The sequence below is a fragment of the Ogataea polymorpha genome, assembly GCF_001664045.1.
Source record: "Ogataea polymorpha strain NCYC 495 leu1.1 chromosome Unknown OGAPOscaffold_4, whole genome shotgun sequence".
NCBI classification, from domain to species: Eukaryota; Fungi; Ascomycota; class Pichiomycetes; order Pichiales; family Pichiaceae; genus Ogataea; species Ogataea polymorpha.
In genome coordinates, this window is record NW_017264701.1 from 742,097 (window position 1) to 761,489 (window position 19,393).

The 19,393-nt window shown below is 49.4% G+C and overlaps 9 protein-coding genes across 9 annotated transcripts; 6 read left to right on the forward strand and 3 right to left on the reverse strand.

The window, feature by feature from the left end:
* The first annotated feature begins 688 nt into the window (after nt 1-688).
* OGAPODRAFT_16578 (uncharacterized protein) lies at nt 689-2,815 on the forward strand. The gene has a single exon (XM_018354528.1). It carries the CDS (start codon nt 1,204-1,206, stop codon nt 2,788-2,790), a length of 1,587 nt encoding a protein of 528 aa, XP_018210751.1. The 5' UTR covers nt 689-1,203; the 3' UTR covers nt 2,791-2,815.
* Nucleotides 2,816-5,066: 2,251 nt separating this feature from the next.
* Nucleotides 5,067-8,622, forward strand: OGAPODRAFT_16579 (uncharacterized protein). Its single transcript, XM_018354529.1, has one exon. The coding sequence runs from the start codon at nt 5,083-5,085 to the stop codon at nt 8,599-8,601; it is 3,519 nt and encodes a 1,172-aa protein (XP_018210752.1). The 5' UTR covers nt 5,067-5,082; the 3' UTR covers nt 8,602-8,622.
* Nucleotides 8,623-8,664: 42 nt separating this feature from the next.
* OGAPODRAFT_94246 (uncharacterized protein) lies at nt 8,665-9,385 on the forward strand (the record flags this gene model as incomplete). The annotated part of the gene is made up of 2 exons (XM_018357505.1): nt 8,665-9,293; nt 9,328-9,385. The coding sequence occupies 2 exons, from the start codon at nt 8,665-8,667 to the stop codon at nt 9,383-9,385; spliced, it is 687 nt and encodes a 228-aa protein (XP_018210753.1).
* Nucleotides 8,678-13,782, forward strand: OGAPODRAFT_82652 (peroxin-1). The gene has a single exon (XM_018356630.1). The coding sequence runs from the start codon at nt 10,316-10,318 to the stop codon at nt 13,538-13,540; it is 3,225 nt and encodes a 1,074-aa protein (XP_018210755.1). The 5' UTR covers nt 8,678-10,315; the 3' UTR covers nt 13,541-13,782.
* On the reverse strand, nt 8,678-13,782 carry OGAPODRAFT_76713 (uncharacterized protein). Its single transcript, XM_018356215.1, has one exon. It carries the CDS (start codon nt 10,147-10,149, stop codon nt 9,493-9,495), a length of 657 nt encoding a protein of 218 aa, XP_018210754.1. The 5' UTR covers nt 10,150-13,782; the 3' UTR covers nt 8,678-9,492.
* On the forward strand, nt 13,717-14,055 carry OGAPODRAFT_8610 (uncharacterized protein; the record flags this gene model as incomplete). The annotated part of the gene is made up of 1 exon (XM_018356824.1): nt 13,717-14,055. One exon carries the CDS (start codon nt 13,717-13,719, stop codon nt 14,053-14,055), a length of 339 nt encoding a protein of 112 aa, XP_018210756.1.
* On the reverse strand, nt 13,791-16,200 carry OGAPODRAFT_88355 (uncharacterized protein). The gene has a single exon (XM_018356893.1). The coding sequence runs from the start codon at nt 15,940-15,942 to the stop codon at nt 14,149-14,151; it is 1,794 nt and encodes a 597-aa protein (XP_018210757.1). The 5' UTR covers nt 15,943-16,200; the 3' UTR covers nt 13,791-14,148.
* A 138-nt stretch (nt 16,201-16,338) lies between these two features.
* On the forward strand, nt 16,339-16,831 carry OGAPODRAFT_76716 (uncharacterized protein; the record flags this gene model as incomplete). Its single annotated transcript, XM_018356216.1, has 2 exons — nt 16,339-16,779; nt 16,817-16,831. The coding sequence occupies 2 exons, from the start codon at nt 16,339-16,341 to the stop codon at nt 16,829-16,831; spliced, it is 456 nt and encodes a 151-aa protein (XP_018210758.1).
* Nucleotides 16,339-19,373, reverse strand: OGAPODRAFT_88357 (uncharacterized protein). The gene has a single exon (XM_018356894.1). It carries the CDS (start codon nt 19,334-19,336, stop codon nt 17,894-17,896), a length of 1,443 nt encoding a protein of 480 aa, XP_018210759.1. The 5' UTR covers nt 19,337-19,373; the 3' UTR covers nt 16,339-17,893.
* Nucleotides 19,374-19,393: the final 20 nt, after the last annotated feature.

Consider the following 19,393-nt stretch of genomic DNA (forward strand, 5'->3'; position numbering starts at 1 on the left):
CCGATTTTGCCACAGGATCTGTATGTTCCGGCATTAGACAATCTTCGGATGACTTTTGAACGGCTGACGCCTGGTAAAATCGACCGATATGGTCAGGTTGTCGAGGTGGACCAGTACAACTGCTCGCTGAGGCTGCTAAAAATTAATGGGTGCAATTTGGACATGAACGACATAGTCTGGGTTGACTACGGTTGGCTTAGAACATCGAACCCATATGGGAACATTGGATACACGCAGAACGGATTTCTTACCATCAATCAAGAGCTGGTTGCAAACGTTCGGATAGTTCCAGATTAAGGCGGTGCAAAGATGTAGCGAAAAAGTTGTGACCAAAAGCAACGACGGCCGATCTTATCAAATGAGATAAGAGGCTATCCTGGCAGGCGTGCGATATTTAGGGCATGTAGTAAATGAAATACAAGATCCTGAGATGTTCTCACACAGTACCCAGGTTTAGGCAAAGTTGCATTTCAGCGTTAAATAATAACGGTCAGCATTGGAACAATAGCGGTTGCAATAAAACGTAATTTCGGAATAAACTGCAGAGCCAAAAGAAGAAAAAAAAAAAGATTGGAAAGTTTACTAATCTGTTTGGCTGTTTTCAATCCTCGCACATTTTCAAGTCTCATCTGTAAGAAGAGTCATCTGGACGTGTCACAACTCGTATAGAGAGGATTTGCAGTCTGATAGATGTCAGAATTTGCAAAAACAATTTTTGCCTTTGGCAAACAGAAACCACAACCGTTAGATACTGCAGGCCAATCGGAATTTAGCATGCCTGCCTCAAAAATAAGCACGACGTCGTTCCCCTCTGAGATGATTCCCCAGCCAGCGACACCTACAATTGCCCTTAGTGATAATTCTTTTGCTGTGGGCACCACTATCAAGGGAGAGCAGAACTCTTTAAACAGGACATTTACCAATTTAGATCAAACGCAACAAAGCAGCAATTTGACGGCACAGCTGTCGACCACGTCTACCCAATCGACACAGCCAATCGAAACGGCATCGACTCCAGCATATGCTGTTACTAGCGACACGGACACGTCCACTGGTATTCCACGGGGAAAGCTCAGAGTCAGCATCATCGAGGCTGTGGGTCTCAACGTGACGTCTGAAAACTCGCTTCCGTATGTCGTTTGCACGTTCGAGAGTTCTGAGTTTGTGACACAAGGCCCGGAGAGCTTTGACCAAAGCAGAGACATGCCACCGCCATCGGCGCAGACTCAGCCGCACCAGAGCTCGAATCAGGCTCCGCAGAGACGGCCTTTAGTGAGGACTCAAACCTCGTCACAGCACAATATTAATATCATGTCGCACAACTACAGTTCCTCGAACCCTGTCTGGCACCACAAGGCCATTTTCGATGTTGTTGGGGCAACATCTGAGCTAGATATTTCAGTTTACGATTCTGCGCAGAATGACCATTTCTTGGGACACATACGGATTAAACCGCAAACCATCCATGAAAATAGAGCAGAGCAGTGGTTTGATCTGAAATCCCGCATCAACACGGAGTTTGTTAGCGGTAAAATAAAAGTTCAGATCGAGTACTCAAATACCAGAAAGAGACAATACGGTCCCGAAGATTTTGAGATTCTCCGGCTTTTGGGTAAGGGGACGTTTGGCCAGGTGTTCCAGGTCCAGAAGAAAGACACAGGGCGTATATATGCCATGAAAGTGCTGTCCAAAAAGGTGATTGTCAGAAAGAAGGAGATTGCACATACGATTGGAGAAAGAGACATTTTGGTGCGCACCTCTAGCGCAGACTCATCGTTCATTGTGGGTCTCAAATTCTCGTTCCAAACGCCTGTCGATCTCTACCTCGTTACCGACTACATGTCTGGAGGAGAGCTTTTTTGGCATTTGCAAAAGGAAGGACGATTCACAGAGGAGAGAGCCAAGTTTTATATTGCAGAGCTGGTTCTGGCCTTGGAGCATCTGCACGACAACGATATAGTGTACAGGGATCTAAAGCCCGAAAACATTCTCTTGGATGCCAATGGACACATTGCACTGTGTGACTTCGGCCTATCCAAGGCCAACTTGGCATCCAACGGCACCACCAATACCTTTTGCGGAACAACCGAGTACCTTGCTCCTGAAGTTTTGTTGGACGAATCTGGGTATACGAAAATGGTTGATTTCTGGTCGCTCGGTGTTCTGATTTTCGAAATGTGCTGCGGCTGGTCTCCGTTCTATGCGGACAACACCCAGCAAATGTACAAAAACATTGCTTTTGGAAAAGTTAGGTTCCCGAAGGAAGTCTTATCGCCTGAAGGTAGATCGTTTGTGAAGGGCCTTCTTAACAGAAACCCTCGTCACAGACTGGGAGCTATTAATGACGCTAGAGAACTCAGAGCTCATCCTTTCTTTAATGACATCGACTGGGCTCTTCTCAAACAGAAGAAGATCCCTCCACCATTTATCCCGCACATTGCAAACGAACTAGACACTTCGAACTTTGATCCGGAATTCACAAATGCTTCCACGTCGGTCATCAACAAACAGTTCACCATGGGAACCCCATTGTCCTCTGTTGTTCAGGAGAACTTCAAAGGATTTACGTATGTTGACGATTCGATGATATTTGACCATCTCAACAGTCACAGCATGGGCAAGAGGCTGGGCAACTCGTACAAGCCGGCATACGGCTCTTTGATTCCCGGCAATCCAAATCTTCCACCCGAGGAGGAGGTCATTGATGAAGAGAGCCAGGAAGACGAAGAGGAGGCGCGGGATGATATGGACGTTGACGACGATTTTGTGAATGGTCAGTTCGATCTGTAATTTTGGTTTTTATTAATTGTTATACAGGGAGAAAAATTAAATTAATTTTTTTATATGTCTTCCTATAATGTCTCGTCTACGTCGTCGTATCTGCAGGCAATGCAGCCTATGATTGAGACGCTGAGCCGCTTGGATTTGGGGGACGAGGGGACAGATTTTAAGGTGCCGGATATTGGCGATGGAAACTCAAAAATAGACGTTTCCAGGCAGGTGACTGATTTACTCAAACAGTTTGAAAATTGTGCTGAGATAGAGCTTGACGACGAATCGACCGAGGATACTGAAGAGAAGGAAGCTGGTGCGCTTCTTTCTGAGATCAGAAGCGATTGTGAGCGAATCAACCCTGAAAACGCCGAACAAATGGTGGAAAGCATACTTGCGATCCTTAAGTCAGACAACGGTTCGCACATCGAGTCGGGACTGGTTGATCTTTTAGGTTTTGGAGAATTTGACCTGATATCAAAGATATTGCAAAACAAGGATGCCATTCTCGACGAAAAGAGAAAAGAGGAAAAGATGCTTCAACTGATGAGCGAACAAGAGATCCGACAACAAGCAAACGAAAATCGCAAAGAGTCAAAGAACGCCAAACTGGAATGGGAGCAGACCAAACAGCAGTATCCGCATGTTTTCCGAGTGCATGACGCGGGCAATGTCGTTTCGTTCACAGGCAAAAAATATAGTCTCCCGTTTGGCACCGCGAGGAACTCATATGAAAACTACGAGGAGATCATTATCCCCAAGTCTGAGAAAAAGGTGTCAAAATTCAAAGAGGTGTACATCCCGATGAAGACACTGGATTATCTTTGCCAAGGCACGTTCAAACAGTACAAGACTCTCAATCGCATGCAATCGCTAATATACCCGGTTGCGTACGAGACGAACGAAAACATGCTGGTTTGTGCTCCGACCGGTGCGGGAAAGACGGATGTCGCGCTGTTGGCCATTCTGCACACAATTAAACAGTTCCTGACAGAGTCACCGGACGGCGACAGTGTGCAGGCAGACATAGATTACGACGAGTTTAAAATTGTCTATGTTGCTCCGCTAAAAGCTTTGGCAGCAGAAATAGTCGAAAAGTTTAGCAAAAAACTGGCGTGGCTCGGAATACAAGTTAGAGAGCTCACTGGCGACATGCAGCTCACAAAGGCTGAGATCATGATGACGCAGATCATCGTCACGACTCCCGAGAAATGGGACGTGGTAACGCGGAAGTCTACCGGCGACAGTGAGCTGGTTGAGAAGGTCAAGCTGCTGATCATAGATGAGGTCCATCTGTTGCACGAGGACAGAGGATCTGTGATTGAGACTTTGGTTGCCAGGACGCTGCGGCAGGTGGAAAGTTCGCAGTCGATGATCCGCGTTATTGGTCTTTCTGCCACGCTTCCGAATTTCGTGGACGTTGCAGACTTTCTGGGAGTCAACCGTCAGGTCGGAATGTTCTACTTTGACCAGTCGTTCCGTCCAGTTCCGTTGGAACAGCAGCTCATTGGAGTGAGGGCCAAGGCAGGAAGCATGCAATCACGCGACAAGCTTGACAAGACGGCGTACAGGAAGCTGGTGGAGATGGTGGAAAAAGGCCACCAGGTCATGGTTTTTGTGCACTCGAGAAAAGACACGGTGAACACTGCGCGCAACTTCATCAAGATGGCCAGAGAAAACGATGAGTCATGGCTCTTTGACTGCTCTGCTACTCCGAAACACAGCTTTTTTGAGCGAGAGATGACCAAAAATAAAAATAAAGACCTTCGAGAGCTGTTCCAATACGGGTTTGGTGTCCACCATGCGGGAATGTTGCGGAGTGACAGAAACCTGACCGAGAAAATGTTTCTTTCCGGGGCGATCAAGGTGCTATGTTGCACGGCGACGCTTGCGTGGGGTGTCAACCTACCTGCTGCCGTGGTCATCGTGAAGGGTACGCAGGTGTACGACCCAAAAGCCGGTGGCTTTGTGGATCTGGGCATTTCCGACGTGATCCAGATTTTCGGCCGTGCCGGCAGACCACAGTTCGAGAGTCACGGTATTGGCATTTTGTGCACCACTAGCGACAAGCTGGACCACTACATTTCGCTTCTCTTGCAACAGCATCCCATCGAGTCAAAGCTGTCTGCCAAATTAGTGGACAATCTGAACGCAGAAATCTCCTTGGGTACCGTCACCAACATCGACGAGGGGGTCCAATGGCTGGGCTACACGTATATGTACGTCCGGATGAAGCAGAACCCATTTGCGTACGGAATAGACTGGCAGGAGCTTGCCAAAGACCCGCTTCTGGTGCAGAAAAGACGTGACATGATTATCGATGCTGCCAAAAAACTTCACTCGTTGCAGATGATTATATTTGACGAACGGTCTGGTGCGTTCATTCCGAAGGATCTGGGCCGCATTGCGTCTGATTTCTACCTGCTGAATGAGTCGGTCGAGATCTTCAACCAGATGATTAGCCCCAAGGCTACCGAGGCGGATGTGCTAAGTATCATTGCGATGAGCTCGGAGTTTGACAACATCAAATTCCGTGAGGAGGAGTCCAAGGAGCTGGAGCAGCTGAAAACTGACAAGACGGCGTGCGAAATTGCTGCAGAGGTGGCTTCCGCACAGGGCAAGTCTAACATCTTGCTGCAGGCGTACATTTCTCGGGCTGCGATTAAAGACTCTGCGCTGATCTCAGACGCAAACTACGTGGCACAGAACGCTGCGAGAATTTGCCGCGCGCTGTTTCTGATTGGTTTGAACCGCCGGTGGGGCGTTTTTGCGCGTGTGATGCTGTCCATCTGCAAATCTATCGAGAAACAGCTCTGGTCATTTAACCACCCAATGCGACAGTTTGAGCTCCCGCAGCAGATCCATCGCAACATCGAAGCACACAACCCGTCGATGGAGACGCTGCGCGAAATGAGTGCGGCCGAGCTCGGGGACCTCGTGCACAATACCAAAATGGGGCCTATTCTGTACAGACTCGTGGGCCGGTTCCCATACGTGCTGGTGGACGCCGAGGTATTTCCCGTGACAATAAACGTGATGCGTGTGCACGTGACCATAGAGCCGGATTTTGCGTGGCATTTTGAGACGCACGGCAACGTCCAGATATTCTGGCTTTTGGTGGAGGAGAGCAACAAGGGTTCGGTATTGCACTTCGAGAAGTTCCTGCTGAGCAAGCGGCAGATGAACGCGCCGCATGAGATGGACTTTATGATCCCGCTCAGCGACCCGCCCCCACCACAGATCGTCGTCCGGGCCCTCAGCGACAGCTGGATTGGGTCTGAGACCATCCATGCTGTCTCGTTCCAGCAGCTGATTAAGCCACACAACGAGACTATCCAGACCAAGCTTTTGCGACTGCAACCGCTTCCGATCACAGCTCTGCACAACCAGGAGATCGAGAGTATCTACGGAGCTAGATTCCACTATTTCAACCCGATGCAGACAATGGTGTTCCACACGCTGTACAACACCAACTCTAGCGTGTTTGTTGGCTCGCCGACAGGGTCTGGGAAAACCGTGGTTGCCGAGCTGGCCATCTGGCACGCTTTCAACGAGTTTCCCGGGTCTAAGGTGGTGTATATTGCGCCAATGAAAGCCCTGGTTAGAGAGCGGGTTGACGACTGGAGAGAGCGCATTTCGAGGAATACCAAGCACCGTGTTGTGGAAATGACAGGAGACTCGCTGCCAGAGGCGCGCGAGGTGCGCGAGGCCGACATAATTATCACCACTCCAGAAAAATTCGACGGTATTTCTCGTAACTGGCAAACACGGAAATTTGTGCAGGACGTTTCGCTTGTGATTATGGACGAAATACATCTGCTAGCTAGCGACAGAGGTCCAATTTTGGAGATCATCGTGAGCAGAATGAACTTTGTCTCGTCCTTCACTAAAAAGCCTATCAGGCTTCTTGGTCTGTCGACTGCCATTTCCAATGCCATGGACATGGGCGGCTGGCTGGGTGTGAGGGAAGGCTTGTTCAACTTCCCGCCCAGCGTGCGACCGGTGCCGTTGCAGATGTATATTGATGGGTTCCCTGACAACTTGGCTTTCTGTCCGCTGATGAAGACGATGAACAAGCCAGCGTTCATGGCCATCAAACAGCATTCACCGCAAAAACCAGTCCTCATCTTTGTCGCCTCGCGAAGACAGACCCGACTGACTGCCCTGGACCTCATTCATCTTTGTGGAATGGAGGAAAATCCAAGACGGTTCCTGAAGATGGACGACACAGAGCTTCAGCAGATCCTGCCAAAAGTCAAAGACGAAACGCTGAAACTGTCTCTGCAGTTTGGTATAGGGCTGCATCATGCCGGCTTGGTGGAGAGCGACCGGCAGATCTCGCACAAGCTGTTTGAGCAGAGCAAGATCCAGATTCTGGTTGCCACGTCCACACTCGCCTGGGGAGTCAACTTGCCTGCGTATCTGGTGATCATCAAGGGCACGCAGTTCTTCGATGCCAAAATCGAGGGCTACAGAGACATGGACCTGACAGATATTTTGCAGATGATGGGGCGAGCAGGAAGACCTGCTTTTGACACCAGCGGCGTGGCTATTGTGTTCACCAAGGAATCGAAAAAACAGTTTTACAAGCATTTCCTCAATGTCGGGTTCCCAGTTGAGTCATCGCTCCACAAAGTGCTGGATAACCACCTGGGAGCGGAGATCGCTGCAGGCACTATCAAAACCAGACAGGACGCGGTTGAGTTCCTCACCTGGACGTTCCTGTATAGAAGAGCTCACCATAATCCGACCTACTATGGAATTACCGATAACAGCACCGAGGGAATAAGCAAGTTTTTGAGCGACCTGATCGATAATTCCATTGAGAACTTGAAAGAGTCCAAATGTGTCATTTCATACTCAGACAAGTTGAAACCAACGCCATTCCTCCAGATAGCCTCGTACTACTACTTGTCGCACAAGACCTTGCGCAACTTTCTTAGATCTGTGATTCCCAAAGCCTCATTCCGCCAGTGTCTAAGATGGCTGGCCGAAGCGACCGAGTATGACGAGCTGCCAACCCGCCACGGCGAGGAATTGATCAACATGGAGCTGTCGCAGCAGATGCGCTATCCTGCCAGCGACATGGAATACGCGGAGTTCATCTGGGACCCGCACATCAAGGCGTTCCTTCTGCTACAGGCCTATTTCTCGAGAATCGAGCTGCCTATTGCAGACTACTCTCAAGACACTGTTTCTGTGCTGGATCAGAGTCTGCGGATACTGCAGGCATATATCGATGCTGCGGCAGAGTTGGGCTACCTGTCAACGGTGTTGATGCTGATCAGACTGATGCAGTGCGTGAAGCAGGCAATCTGGTTTGATGAGGACTTTATTTACACTTTGCCTGGCCTAAGAGCGAATGACTGGGAAAAAACGGACAACGATGGCGAATTCAAAGGATTGCCACCGGTTTCATTGCTCCAGAAAGCCGGGGAGCAGACCGGAGAGCTGCGAAAACTGGCTCACAGGACGAAACCGAAGAATTACGACCAGTTTAGAAAAGTTGTCTCGACTCTTCCTGTTGGCAAATACAAGGCTGTGAAGACAGACAAGGAGATCCACGTCGAGCTGGTGCACACGAATCCTCCCCTGAATCGCGATTTTAAGGTGTATTGTCCACAGTTTTCGAAGCCGCAGAGGGAAACGTGGTTTGCCATAGCCTGCGACCTCGACAGGGACCAAATCTACGCTATAAAACGACTCTCTCCAAAACGAGTGGCTGGAGTCGACAAGGTCGAGGGGACGCTGACGGTGAACACATCTGGCACGCTGGAGGTGCTTCTGGTCTCCGACTTCACTGATCTGCACTACCAAATGCCTGTGTAAAATAAATGTACATAAAATGCACAGCGATTTTTGATTACGTGATTAAGTTGATTATTTATTTGTATGAGCCTTGAGCAAGAGCTCGACAGCAGCGTTTACTACGCCGCGCTGAGCCTGAATTCGACAACACTATATACCTACGACAATGTCAACTTTACGAGCAAGCTGAATGTGAACTACTCGGAGCTCGTGTCGAAGAATCTGGGAGTGATCAATTCTGTCCAGGAGACGAGAATCAACAGCCTCAAGCTGGCGGACAACGTGGTGATGGGCGTGACGGGTTCGCACGGGACGAGCCCACGCAACATTCTCACGAACCTGATGCTCTACTACCACAAGAAACTGATGAAAAATAACAACTTAATTACAATTGTGGCTCTTTGCAATGATCGCATGCTCGATCGCTTCGTGTACAATCTGATGGAGAAAATCATGGAAGAGTATTTGACGCACTTCTATCAAACGGAAGACGGCGCGCTCAGTTACGAATTTAAGAACAGAATGCGCGATCTGATTGTGGATCACGAACTCAAGCTGCGGCAGTTGACGGCCAATTACGGAGCCACCACGACTCACGAACTAGACGAAATTCGAGATCTCATGTCCGAAAACATCGACCGCATCCTCAACAGGGGCGAAAACCTCAACTCTCTCATTAACAAAACCAGCAATCTCAACTCCTCTGCTGGCTCGTTTCGCAGAAGAACTGTGATGGTGAAACGCAAGATCTGGTGGTCCAACATCAAGTTCATCGTTCTTGTCAGCACCGTCGTCCTTTTCGTGATATATCTATTTGTCGGCCTCGAGTGCGGCCTGCCCTTCTACACGAAGTGTCTCCATCCTTCTAAACCGTCTCAGCCTCACCAGAAGACAATCTAATGCAATATAATTCTACCCTTCGTTTTCCGATTCGGCCGTTTCTGTAGGCTCGTCTCCCTCGAGCTCCTTCATCTCCTGCTGCAAACGTTGCGACGCGGTCAACGCAGGCGCATCGTCACCCTCGGCCTCTTCCTCGGCCTCCTCAGTGTCCTCGCCTGCTTCCGTCGCTTCGGCGGTTGCATCGTCCTGAGTCGTTTCCGGAACGTCCTCGGTCATTGCCTCGTCCGCGTCCACTTTTGCCCGCTTGTGCTCGTTTTCCTGTTCATCGTCTGGTTCGTTGATCTCGTCCTTCTTCTTTTTCTTGTGTTCTTTGCGTAGGTTGAATTTTTCCAGCTCCTCACTTAGAGCGGGCACGAATCCCGCAAACTGGGCGCGCTCGAGGCCGGCAAGCACGTCGTTCGCGTTGACAACTTTGCGTCCTTGCTCCTTCGCCACCTGTTTCGCATGGTGGTACAGGTAGTTGACAAATAGCACGGACCCGCGTTGCAAAACCGTCTGCGACTCTTTCGCGAGGATCATGTTGGTTTCCGACTGCGACAGGACGTTTTTGGCCACCTTATGCACTGTGGCTTTGGGAAACAGCATTGACTCAATGGAAACTTTCTCGTTGTCTGCTGCCGTCTCGAAATTCGAGTCATCGCCATCTTTTTTCCACCCCTTGGCCGGCATGACACGAGAATAATAAAATTTATTTTGGTTTATTTTGTCGACGCGGATTTTTCACTCGACCGCCAATCGACCCTTATCGACAAAATGATCCATTTTAGGTAAACCGAGCTCCAAGTGGTATTTAAAGCGGGTCAAATAATTCGGGGAAAATCCATACCCGATCATTATGGACTCACAGGAGGTAACCGTGGTGTTCAGGCCACTCAACAACTGTCTCATCAACCTGCCGGCGCCCCTGATTAATCCATTTCTCGCCAACAACATTCTCATTCAGAACATTGCGGTGGAGCTCAACTTCCGTCCCAGTGGAGCGAAGAAGGACACAAAATGGCTCGTTGGTTGGAACGGCTACTTTTCAAGCGATCCGAAGACCATTGAGATTGACTCTGTCTATGCGAGCTCCCTTGGACTTCGGGAGTCGAGGAAAATCGTCATTCGTTTATCTCTCTCGCTCCCCAAGATCCAATCCGTCGAACTAGAGCCTGAAACAAGCTCTGACTGGGAGCTGACCGAAATGTACGCCCAGACGGTGGAGGATCGATTTTTGAACCAGGTGAGATGCGCTGTTGTGGGCCAGAAACTCGCCGTGTACCCCAGCTCCAGCCCCAACAACGTAATCAAGTTTGTGGTGAAAAAAATCAAATCGGAAACGGACGAGATCGAGCGCGGAATCCTGGTCAACGACTCCGAGCTGCACATCATACCGAAGGTGCACAGACGCGATAAACAGCAGAGCGACGGGGCCTCACGACGCAGACGGTCTGTGTCTGGTCGTCGCTCTTCTCAATTTGACCCTGTACCCTCTTGTCTTCTGCGCTCGATTTCTCTGCCGCACTATACTTTTCAGCATGTTAACCATTCATCCGCAAATTACGAAATATATGTCAATCTGGACCAAAACTTTATCAACCACCAGTTCAAATCCATAAAATACGTGCAGGTTTCTGTGATCACGGGACCAGGAACGCCTGCCAAAGCTAGCTCTGTGGCGGAGCAGACGAAGAACCACGACACTGGATCTTCAGGTAGCTCAAGGAAAAACTCCTCTTCTGTGGTTGACCATAAAAGCGTCAACGGCTCGGTTGCGCAGACCGACACAGAGCAACGGAAAGTGGTCGCCATCCTAGTTCACGATCCTCTTGCTCCGCAACGCAGCGCTGGCGTTTCACCTTTGCTAGCGATTGCTCTCGGTATCGAGCACCGTTGCGGAGACATGGTTTGTATTGAGGCTGCTCCACAAAAATATGGTACCGACGTTCACACGGTTATTTTGCACAAGATTGTCACACAAACGTCAACCGTGAATGAGTTGGCTTTCAAGCAGGACCAGGACCGGCAACTAAAGCAGGCAGAGGCAAACAAGGAGCTGAGTGCAAAATTCCAGGAACACTTTAAACGGCTAAATTTCACCAAATGTCCGATCACTAACGGCATGAAGGTGCCAGTGATTCCTGACCTACTGCCGCAGGGAGGGTTTTTGGAGCTGAGAGACGGCTGCCAGTGGGCCTTGCTGGGTGAAAAGTTGCCGAATTTCGAGCTAGGTGACGAACGGCTGAAACCAGAGTCTTTTGTGGAGAGACAATACGAGCAAAAAGATCTGCCGATCGTAGGACACAAGGAGCTTATTGCCCGAATGGTGAGGTCCGTCAGGCATGGCCATAACTGTGTTCTTTCTGGCGCCTCGGGTTCGGGAAAAACAACCTTGATCAACGAGGTTGCACACCGCCTGGTGACGCTGCACGGATACTATTCGAAGAACATCAACTGCGAGACAATCTCAAACGACAATTTCCACGCAATTAAAACCCTACTAGAGGAAGCAGTCAAGGAAGTCAACTGGCACTCGCCGTCTGTGCTCGTGCTGGAAAACCTAGACTCTCTAATTCCTCAGGAAATGGAGCACGGAGACTCCGGGCTGAGCAGGCAGGTTAGCGAGTTTTTGGTCAACTCGTTAAAAGTCCTTACACGAGAACGTGCAATCTCGCTCCTGTGCTCGTCAAAATCGAAGGAAGCGCTGAATGCAACGGTTTTCCAGACCCATCTTATCCAGCAGGAGTTTAGTCTGAAAGCTCCGGATAAAGAACTGCGAAAAGAATTGCTACGGAGCTTTATTAACGATTACAACATGGATCTCGAAAAGGAGGAGATTTTAAACGACATCACCGTCGAAACAGAGGGATACCTTCCGTCAGATCTCAAGGTCCTTGCGGACAGGACCTTCCACGACTACATATCGTCGAAAATCGACAAGGACGACTTCCATCTGCGAGCCTCAAATTTCGAACGCGCATTGCAGGGATTTGTTCCGTCATCTTTGCGTGGAGTAAAGCTACAGAAGTCAGGGGTGGCCTGGTCGGACATCGGTGGTCTTAAAGATGCGAAGCGGGTGCTTCTGGAGACTCTAGAATGGCCAACCAAATATGCCCCCATTTTCGCAAACTGTCCCCTGCGTCTGCGTTCCGGAATCCTGCTGTACGGGTACCCCGGATGCGGAAAGACGCTTTTGGCTTCAGCCGTGGTGTCGCAATGCGGTTTAAATTTTATCTCCATCAAGGGCCCGGAAATTTTAAACAAATATATTGGAGCTTCCGAACAGAGCATCAGAGAGCTATTTGATCGAGCACAAAGCGCAAAACCGTGTGTCTTGTTTTTCGACGAGTTCGACTCGATTGCCCCGAAGAGAGGCCACGACTCGACAGGCGTCACCGACAGAGTGGTCAACCAGCTGCTGACGCAGATGGACGGTGCCGAAGGACTCGACGGCGTGTACGTGCTGGCGGCCACATCGCGTCCAGATCTAATTGACTCTGCTTTGTTGAGGCCAGGTCGGCTGGACAAGTCAATTCTGTGCGACCTGCCCGACTACGAGAACCGCCTGGACATATTGCAGACGGTTGCTTCCAAATTCCACGTGTCTGAGGAGTGCCGGCTCGATCACTTTGCCCGAAAACTTGAAGGCTACTCCGGTGCAGACTTACAAGCTTTTGTATACAATGCGTATCTGAAAGCTGTGCACGATAATCTTGACCAGCTTACACACGCGAACGAGGGCACTACGGAACGCAAGATAGAATTTTTCAGCATGCTCAAAAACTTACAACCTTCGGGAAATATTGCCGGCAAAATCGACACAATTTGTAAGAACCTGCATGTTACGGATTTGAGTTCGTGGGACGACGCGGAGCAAGATTCTGACAGAAAGCCAAATCAGATTGTTATTTGCAACAGTCACTTCGAGACCGCTCTAGAAGAAACCAAGAAGAGTATCTCCAACAAGGAGCTGCGCAACTTTGCCCGCATCTACTCGCAGTTTGTCGACGGCAAGCGAGAGGGCCACCTGCCCGACGGTCAGGCAAGCACAGATATTGGCGGCCGGACCACGCTTATGTAAATCCGAACTCCATGAGTCTGTTAACTCCGTATTAGAAATAAAAACCGGAAATAATATTTTTTTTTGCTGCGTCGGCCCGAAAGGAACTCGGACCGAGTCAATTTTTGCTATTCCACGCTTACATATGTACCAAGCGATAACTAAGGGTGCATATCGCTTACCAACTATATAATACTATGACTGCCCTGATGGAAGAATATGGGCGAAAAACAAGGATGGACCGTACCAAATTGCACAGGATCAAGACGATGCTCCCGCGACTGTTGAAAAAAACTGTCTCGCATAGTAGCACCTCTACGCAGGCTAGCTCCCCAGCTTCCTGCGACTCCTTGGATAACGATACCGCACAGTCTATTTTGTCATTAAATGATTTTGCCGACGCTTTCGAAAAACTCCCTCCCCACTGGGAAGTCCGCTACGATCCCGTTCTACAGCTGTATTACTATGTCAATTTGCACGAAAATATTTCGCAGTTTGACAGTCCGCTCGAGGTCGTCAAACATTTAATTCATTAGCTTCACCATATTCATCATCATCATCATCATCATCATCATCATCATCATCATCATCATGAGCAAGGTGTCTGTATATAGCCCAAATTCAACGTACTATAATTTTTCTGTCTCTTTCAGCAGCCAATCAATCGCTCTGGTGTCGCCAAGCTTCTCCAGTATAGGAATAGTAGAGGTGCGGATTCTGTCGTAGAAGTTGTTGATCCACTCAACCTGCTCGGGTTCCAGGAGGCTCACGTCAATGAGGTTCTTGCAGAAAGGGACAAGAGTGAAGTAGTCAAACTCCAGCAACTTGTTTCCATCCGAATCTTCGCTCTCAACGACGAGCAAATCACTCTCAATCCGGACACCAAATTCGTTGTCCTTGTAGTATCCCGGCTCGTCACTGAGAAAGTTGCCCGGCTCCAGCGGCTTGTAGTTGTAATTCGTCTCGGCAGGAGATAATCCGCATGGCCCCGCATGTACACAAATAAATGTATCGATACCATGGCCCGTGCCATGGTTATAGCCCAGTCCCTTTTCTGCCAACGGCTTTCTAGCTAAGGAATCAATGTATGACGACGACGTTCCGGGCGAGAACTTGAGCATGGCAACGTTTAGATGGCCCTTCAACACCAATGTGTATTTTTCTATCTCGTCGTAGCTAGGCTTGCTGAAATGCAGTGTGCGAGTGATATCTGTAGTTCCGTCCAAATACTGAGCACCCGAGTCCAGCAGAAAAATACTATCAGGATCAAGCACAGAGAACTCTTCGAGGGTCGGGGCGTAATGGATCACCGAGGAGTTTGGCCCCGTGCTGGAAATCGTCTCAAATGAGAGTCCTTTGAAGTTGGGCATGAGGTTCCGGTAATGGGCAGCTTTGGTGGCAACCTCTATCTCGTCTACCTGTGCCCGAGGAGGTAAAAACGCTTCGTGCAGCCAGGCAAACGTGCGAATGAGTGCTATCGAGTCTTTGAGTTGAGCAAATCGGTTGCCCTCAATCTCCGTTTGGTTTTTGATTCCTTTTAATTCGGTGATAAGAGACCGGTTTCTGACTTCAAAAGCAGCCGCAACGTTCATATACAAAGCATAGCTGGGACTGTTGGAAAGCACCACGATGCACGAGTCACTGGATTTATTTGTAAGTGCAGGGATGCTATCCCAAAAAAGCGAATAACTGCTAACTGTAAGATTGGCAATTGTAGACAAATATTTGGAAACCTTTGGCGTCAGCTTCGACTTGTCCAGAAACAGTTCCACGCCATCCAGCTTGACAATGGCATAGGAAAAAAACACGGGATTGTACGGGATAGAACTGCCACGGAGATTGAATAACCATGCCACTTCCTCAAGTTGCGACACGATCAGGGCAAAAGCATTAGTCTCTCGAAGATAGTCCTGGACACGAGCGATCTTGCTTGCAGCGTGCTCACCTGCAAAACGCACTTCGTGTTCAAAAATATAGTCCAACTCAGGCACAGGCGGCGTGTAGTGCTCCAACTTCATCACTTTGTCGACCAAGTTGTCCATCAGGGGCAGGAACTCGACGTTGGCACTATGGCATCTTTCCTGGAGGAACGTTCCTAGTTTGTGGTCTACCAGCCGTGGATCAACAGCAATAGTCTTGAATTTGGACAGTTTTGCGTTCTCAATGCACCACTGCTGCCAAGTCATAACTCCTCGGACTCCTTGTTTCAGCAAAGTCCAATTTTTGTCCAGCTGCCGCTCTGCCTGAAGAAAATAGCGGCCATCAGTTGACAACACAGCATCATCGTGTGACACCACGGCCACTCCAGCGCTTCCGCTGAAGCCGGAAATAAATTCGCGGCGTTGGTCTTTGGGAGAAGTGTACTCGCTCTGGTGCTCGTCCTGCGACGGAACAATATAGACGCCGATTTTGTAAGATCTCATCAAACTTCTCAAACGAGTCAACCTGCTCGTGGTGTCCACACGGTCAACAGCCACTGGCTTCTCAAATTTCAGATCGTTGTAGATTTGCTCCGCCTTTGTCTCTGTTTCAGTCAGAGCAACCTTGTGGCGTCCGTGGAAAAGCGACCACAGACTGTAGAAACAGGAGACTGTCTTTTCGTGCGAATCAACCAGTTTGATCTCACCGCCGTCCTCAACGGAGTCCACATATTGTGGGACCTCAACAAGAAGGGGACGCGGAACCATGAAGCGGAAATAAGAAGACGTAGTCTTATTTTTTTATGTGTACATGATAAGTCGATCGTCGCCGACGCAGAAGATGACCTCCATTTTTTAGTTGCCATCCTTATCTTGGAAGACACATATAAAATGTGCATGATGAATCCTAAACACGTGTATAATATGACCAACAAAAACACAACGTCTGTTACTCCATACTTGAGATTTGAACCTGTGGAATACGATCCGCAAGTCGATCCAACCAACATGGGCCAGTACAAGCCGAAGATATACAAGGTGGAACCTGTCTACCAAAAAGTGAATGTGGACGAAAAGAGAGAGCCGGATACGTACAATAAGGAGGAGGAGTTAGCAGACGAGCCTCCTCGGTATTCCGAACTCTACGACGTCAAGGATGATTCTTCCAGAAAACAAGGTGCTCGTAGGTTTAGAAGAGCACTTGCCGGTGTTATTCTGCTTATTATTTCCTGCATGGTCGCCTATTCCATGTTTGGTCCGCTCAGCTGTCCTATGGCAACAGAGACTGCTGTGAACAAAGGCAACATCGCCTTGGTTGTCTACGAAAAAGCGCACATGCCGGTGGATGACGGTCCATCAGTTGAATTTTACCATTTAGAGATGGTTGAGTTAAACTAAATGAAATTCATTACTCACTCATAACTTAGGGCTCAGGCCGAGGTATTTTGCATGATGGGCAGCGTGGTCCTTGGTGAAGGATGAGATGAAGTAATAGGAATGGTCATAACCTTCTTCCAAATGCAGATCAATCTTGCCCTTGAGCTTGGAGTCCTCGCTCGCCTTGACAAGATTCTCAGGCAACAGCTGGTGGTCCCTGAAATAGAACGGATCCGCAGTTCCCGTGTGGATGAGGATCGGGGTATCTGGGCCGTCGTATTTCTTGACCAGTTCGGACGGATCGTACTCGGCCCATTTGGACTTGTCCGCACCTAAGTATCCGCCAAAACATTTCTGACCCCACGCACAGTTCGAAGGGTTCGAGATGGGAGAAAACGCACTCACGCTCTTGAACCTGCCTGGGTTTCTCAGATAGAACATTAATGCTCCGTAACCTCCCATGGAATGTCCTGTAATTGACATGTTGTTGAAATCCAGCCGAGAATAAGAAGAAGCCAGATTAGGCAGCAACTCCTTTAGAATGTACGAATACATTCTGTAATTCTTAGACCATTTTTCCTCGGTGGCGTCGACGTAGAATCCTGCACCGCTGCCAAAATCATAGCTTTCGTCCTCTCCCTCGATAGAGGCTCCTCTTGGAGAAGTGTCGGGGTAAACCACTGCAAAGCCGTACTTGTTGGCATATGGCTGCCAAAAGCCTTTCTCTGAGCAATTGTTAGGAGTACAGGTCAGTCCCGACAGATAGAGCAGCACTGGCAACTTCGAGTCTGGCTGCTCGTAGTACTGTTCAGGCAGGTAGAGGTTGACATCCATTTTGGTCTTAGTTTCCTTGGAGTCGTGCTGGAGCTTGACCAGCTTGCCTCCAAACGACTTGATCTCGGCTTGTGTGGTGAAGGTCATAATTGGGATGAAAAGTGAATAGAGAAAGTTGCTGGTGAAGTAAATTTGATAGCCTAATTTTAGGGATGTGTTAGCCTAATACGGAAAACAAATCGGTAACCATTATATAGTGCAAATTGGGGTCACGTGATAGGTACCTTTCAAGCGCAGCTACTTTTCAGATTTTATACGCACTGTGCCTGTGTCTGACCAGCTGGTAGTACACAAAGACGGCGGAGCAGACTAGACCAGTAGCAGACAGCGCCATACCCATGTAGAATGCGCTGCGGATCCCCGTGTACGTGTCTGCTCCATTTTGGATTTTATAGTACTCGACAGTGCCAGCCAAGCCCAGACCTATCGAGATCGCGTAGTTCACAATCGTTGTCACAAGCGACGCTGCAAGTCCCTGGTGGCGTCTTGGCAGTTTGTTGGAGAGAATTAAGATTCCCGATGGGAAGCTAATATCCATACCAAAGCAGGCCACCACGATGGAAGGGAACTTCTGTGCCCAGTAGATCTGGCCCCTCGGTCTGAGTCCCATGATGACGAGCCCGCCCACAAAGCACGCCATTGAGATCATCAGCATTATCGAGGCTGGCACCCGGTGGATGAGGTTTGCGGTGATCATCCCGGCCAGCAATCCAGCGATGCACGACGGAATAAATTGCACAGACGCAATTAGCGGGCTAAGGCTGAGAATATCGTACGCGAACCGGAACGTGTAATAGATCCAGATTCCGAAGCTGGACCAGCCAAAGGCAATGCAGGCGAGCGTGAAGACAACGGCGGTGTTGAGTTTGGGCACGAGGGGGTGTGTAGCAACGCGTTCGATCCAAACAAATGCACCCATGAATGCAGCTCCGACTAGTAGCAGAATGTAGACATATGGCACTCTCCAGCCAACAACGGGCCCCTGATTGAGGGCAAAGTTAATCAGCACAAGGCCGCTGATACCTGTAGCAGCTCCGTATAGGTCGAAATGGTGTGCGGTGAGGTTTTTATGGACGGTGACAATATTTTTGGGAATCACGAAAATTGACACCGCTGTTTTAACCACACTCACGATAGCGGTGATATAGAATGCCCAGGGCCACGAGGCAAATTGGGCCAGTACAGAGCTCATGAGGGCGCCCAAGACAAAACCCAAGGGCGCGACTGCTCCGAAAAATCCAAAGGCTAAATTGCGTAATTTTCCAACGGGCAGATAGTGCCCCAGTAGGCCGAGCGCGTTGGGCACGGCAGCTGAAACTGAGAGGCCCTGGAGCGCACGACAGATGTCTAAAAACTCAATTGAGCCGCTATATTGGCTCAGTCCCGCCAGAAGCGACCACAAAGCCAAGCTCAGATAGCTGGCTAGATATACTTTTTTGTAGCCAAGCAGATCGCCCACCCTGCCCGAGATCAGGATAAACGTACCCACCGAGAGCGAGTAGGCAGCCGTCATCCACGAAATTTGGCCCTGATCGCCCTCCACGCCAAACGATTTTGCCGTGTACGGGGACGGGACAAGCGATTGTGCCAAAAGCGCCTGGGATAAAATCTGGGAGGTAGCCATGAGAGCGATGAATGTCAGGAGCCGCAATTTGGAGATTTTCTCGAACGGTGGCTCCGGAACCATGAACTCGAGGTTCGTGTCGTCAGTCTCGGTGACTTGTAGCGTTGATTTGAGCCGGGA

Coding starts and splice junctions, on each gene's coding strand:
- OGAPODRAFT_16578 (XM_018354528.1), top strand. CDS start 1,204: ATGCCACCGCCATCGGCGCAGACTCAGCCGCACCAGAGCTCGAATCAG.
- OGAPODRAFT_16579 (XM_018354529.1), top strand. CDS start 5,083: ATGATTATCGATGCTGCCAAAAAACTTCACTCGTTGCAGATGATTATA.
- OGAPODRAFT_76713 (XM_018356215.1), bottom strand. CDS start 10,149: ATGCCGGCCAAGGGGTGGAAAAAAGATGGCGATGACTCGAATTTCGAG.
- OGAPODRAFT_82652 (XM_018356630.1), top strand. CDS start 10,316: ATGGACTCACAGGAGGTAACCGTGGTGTTCAGGCCACTCAACAACTGT.
- OGAPODRAFT_88355 (XM_018356893.1), bottom strand. CDS start 15,942: ATGAGATCTTACAAAATCGGCGTCTATATTGTTCCGTCGCAGGACGAG.
- OGAPODRAFT_88357 (XM_018356894.1), bottom strand. CDS start 19,336: ATGGTTCCGGAGCCACCGTTCGAGAAAATCTCCAAATTGCGGCTCCTG.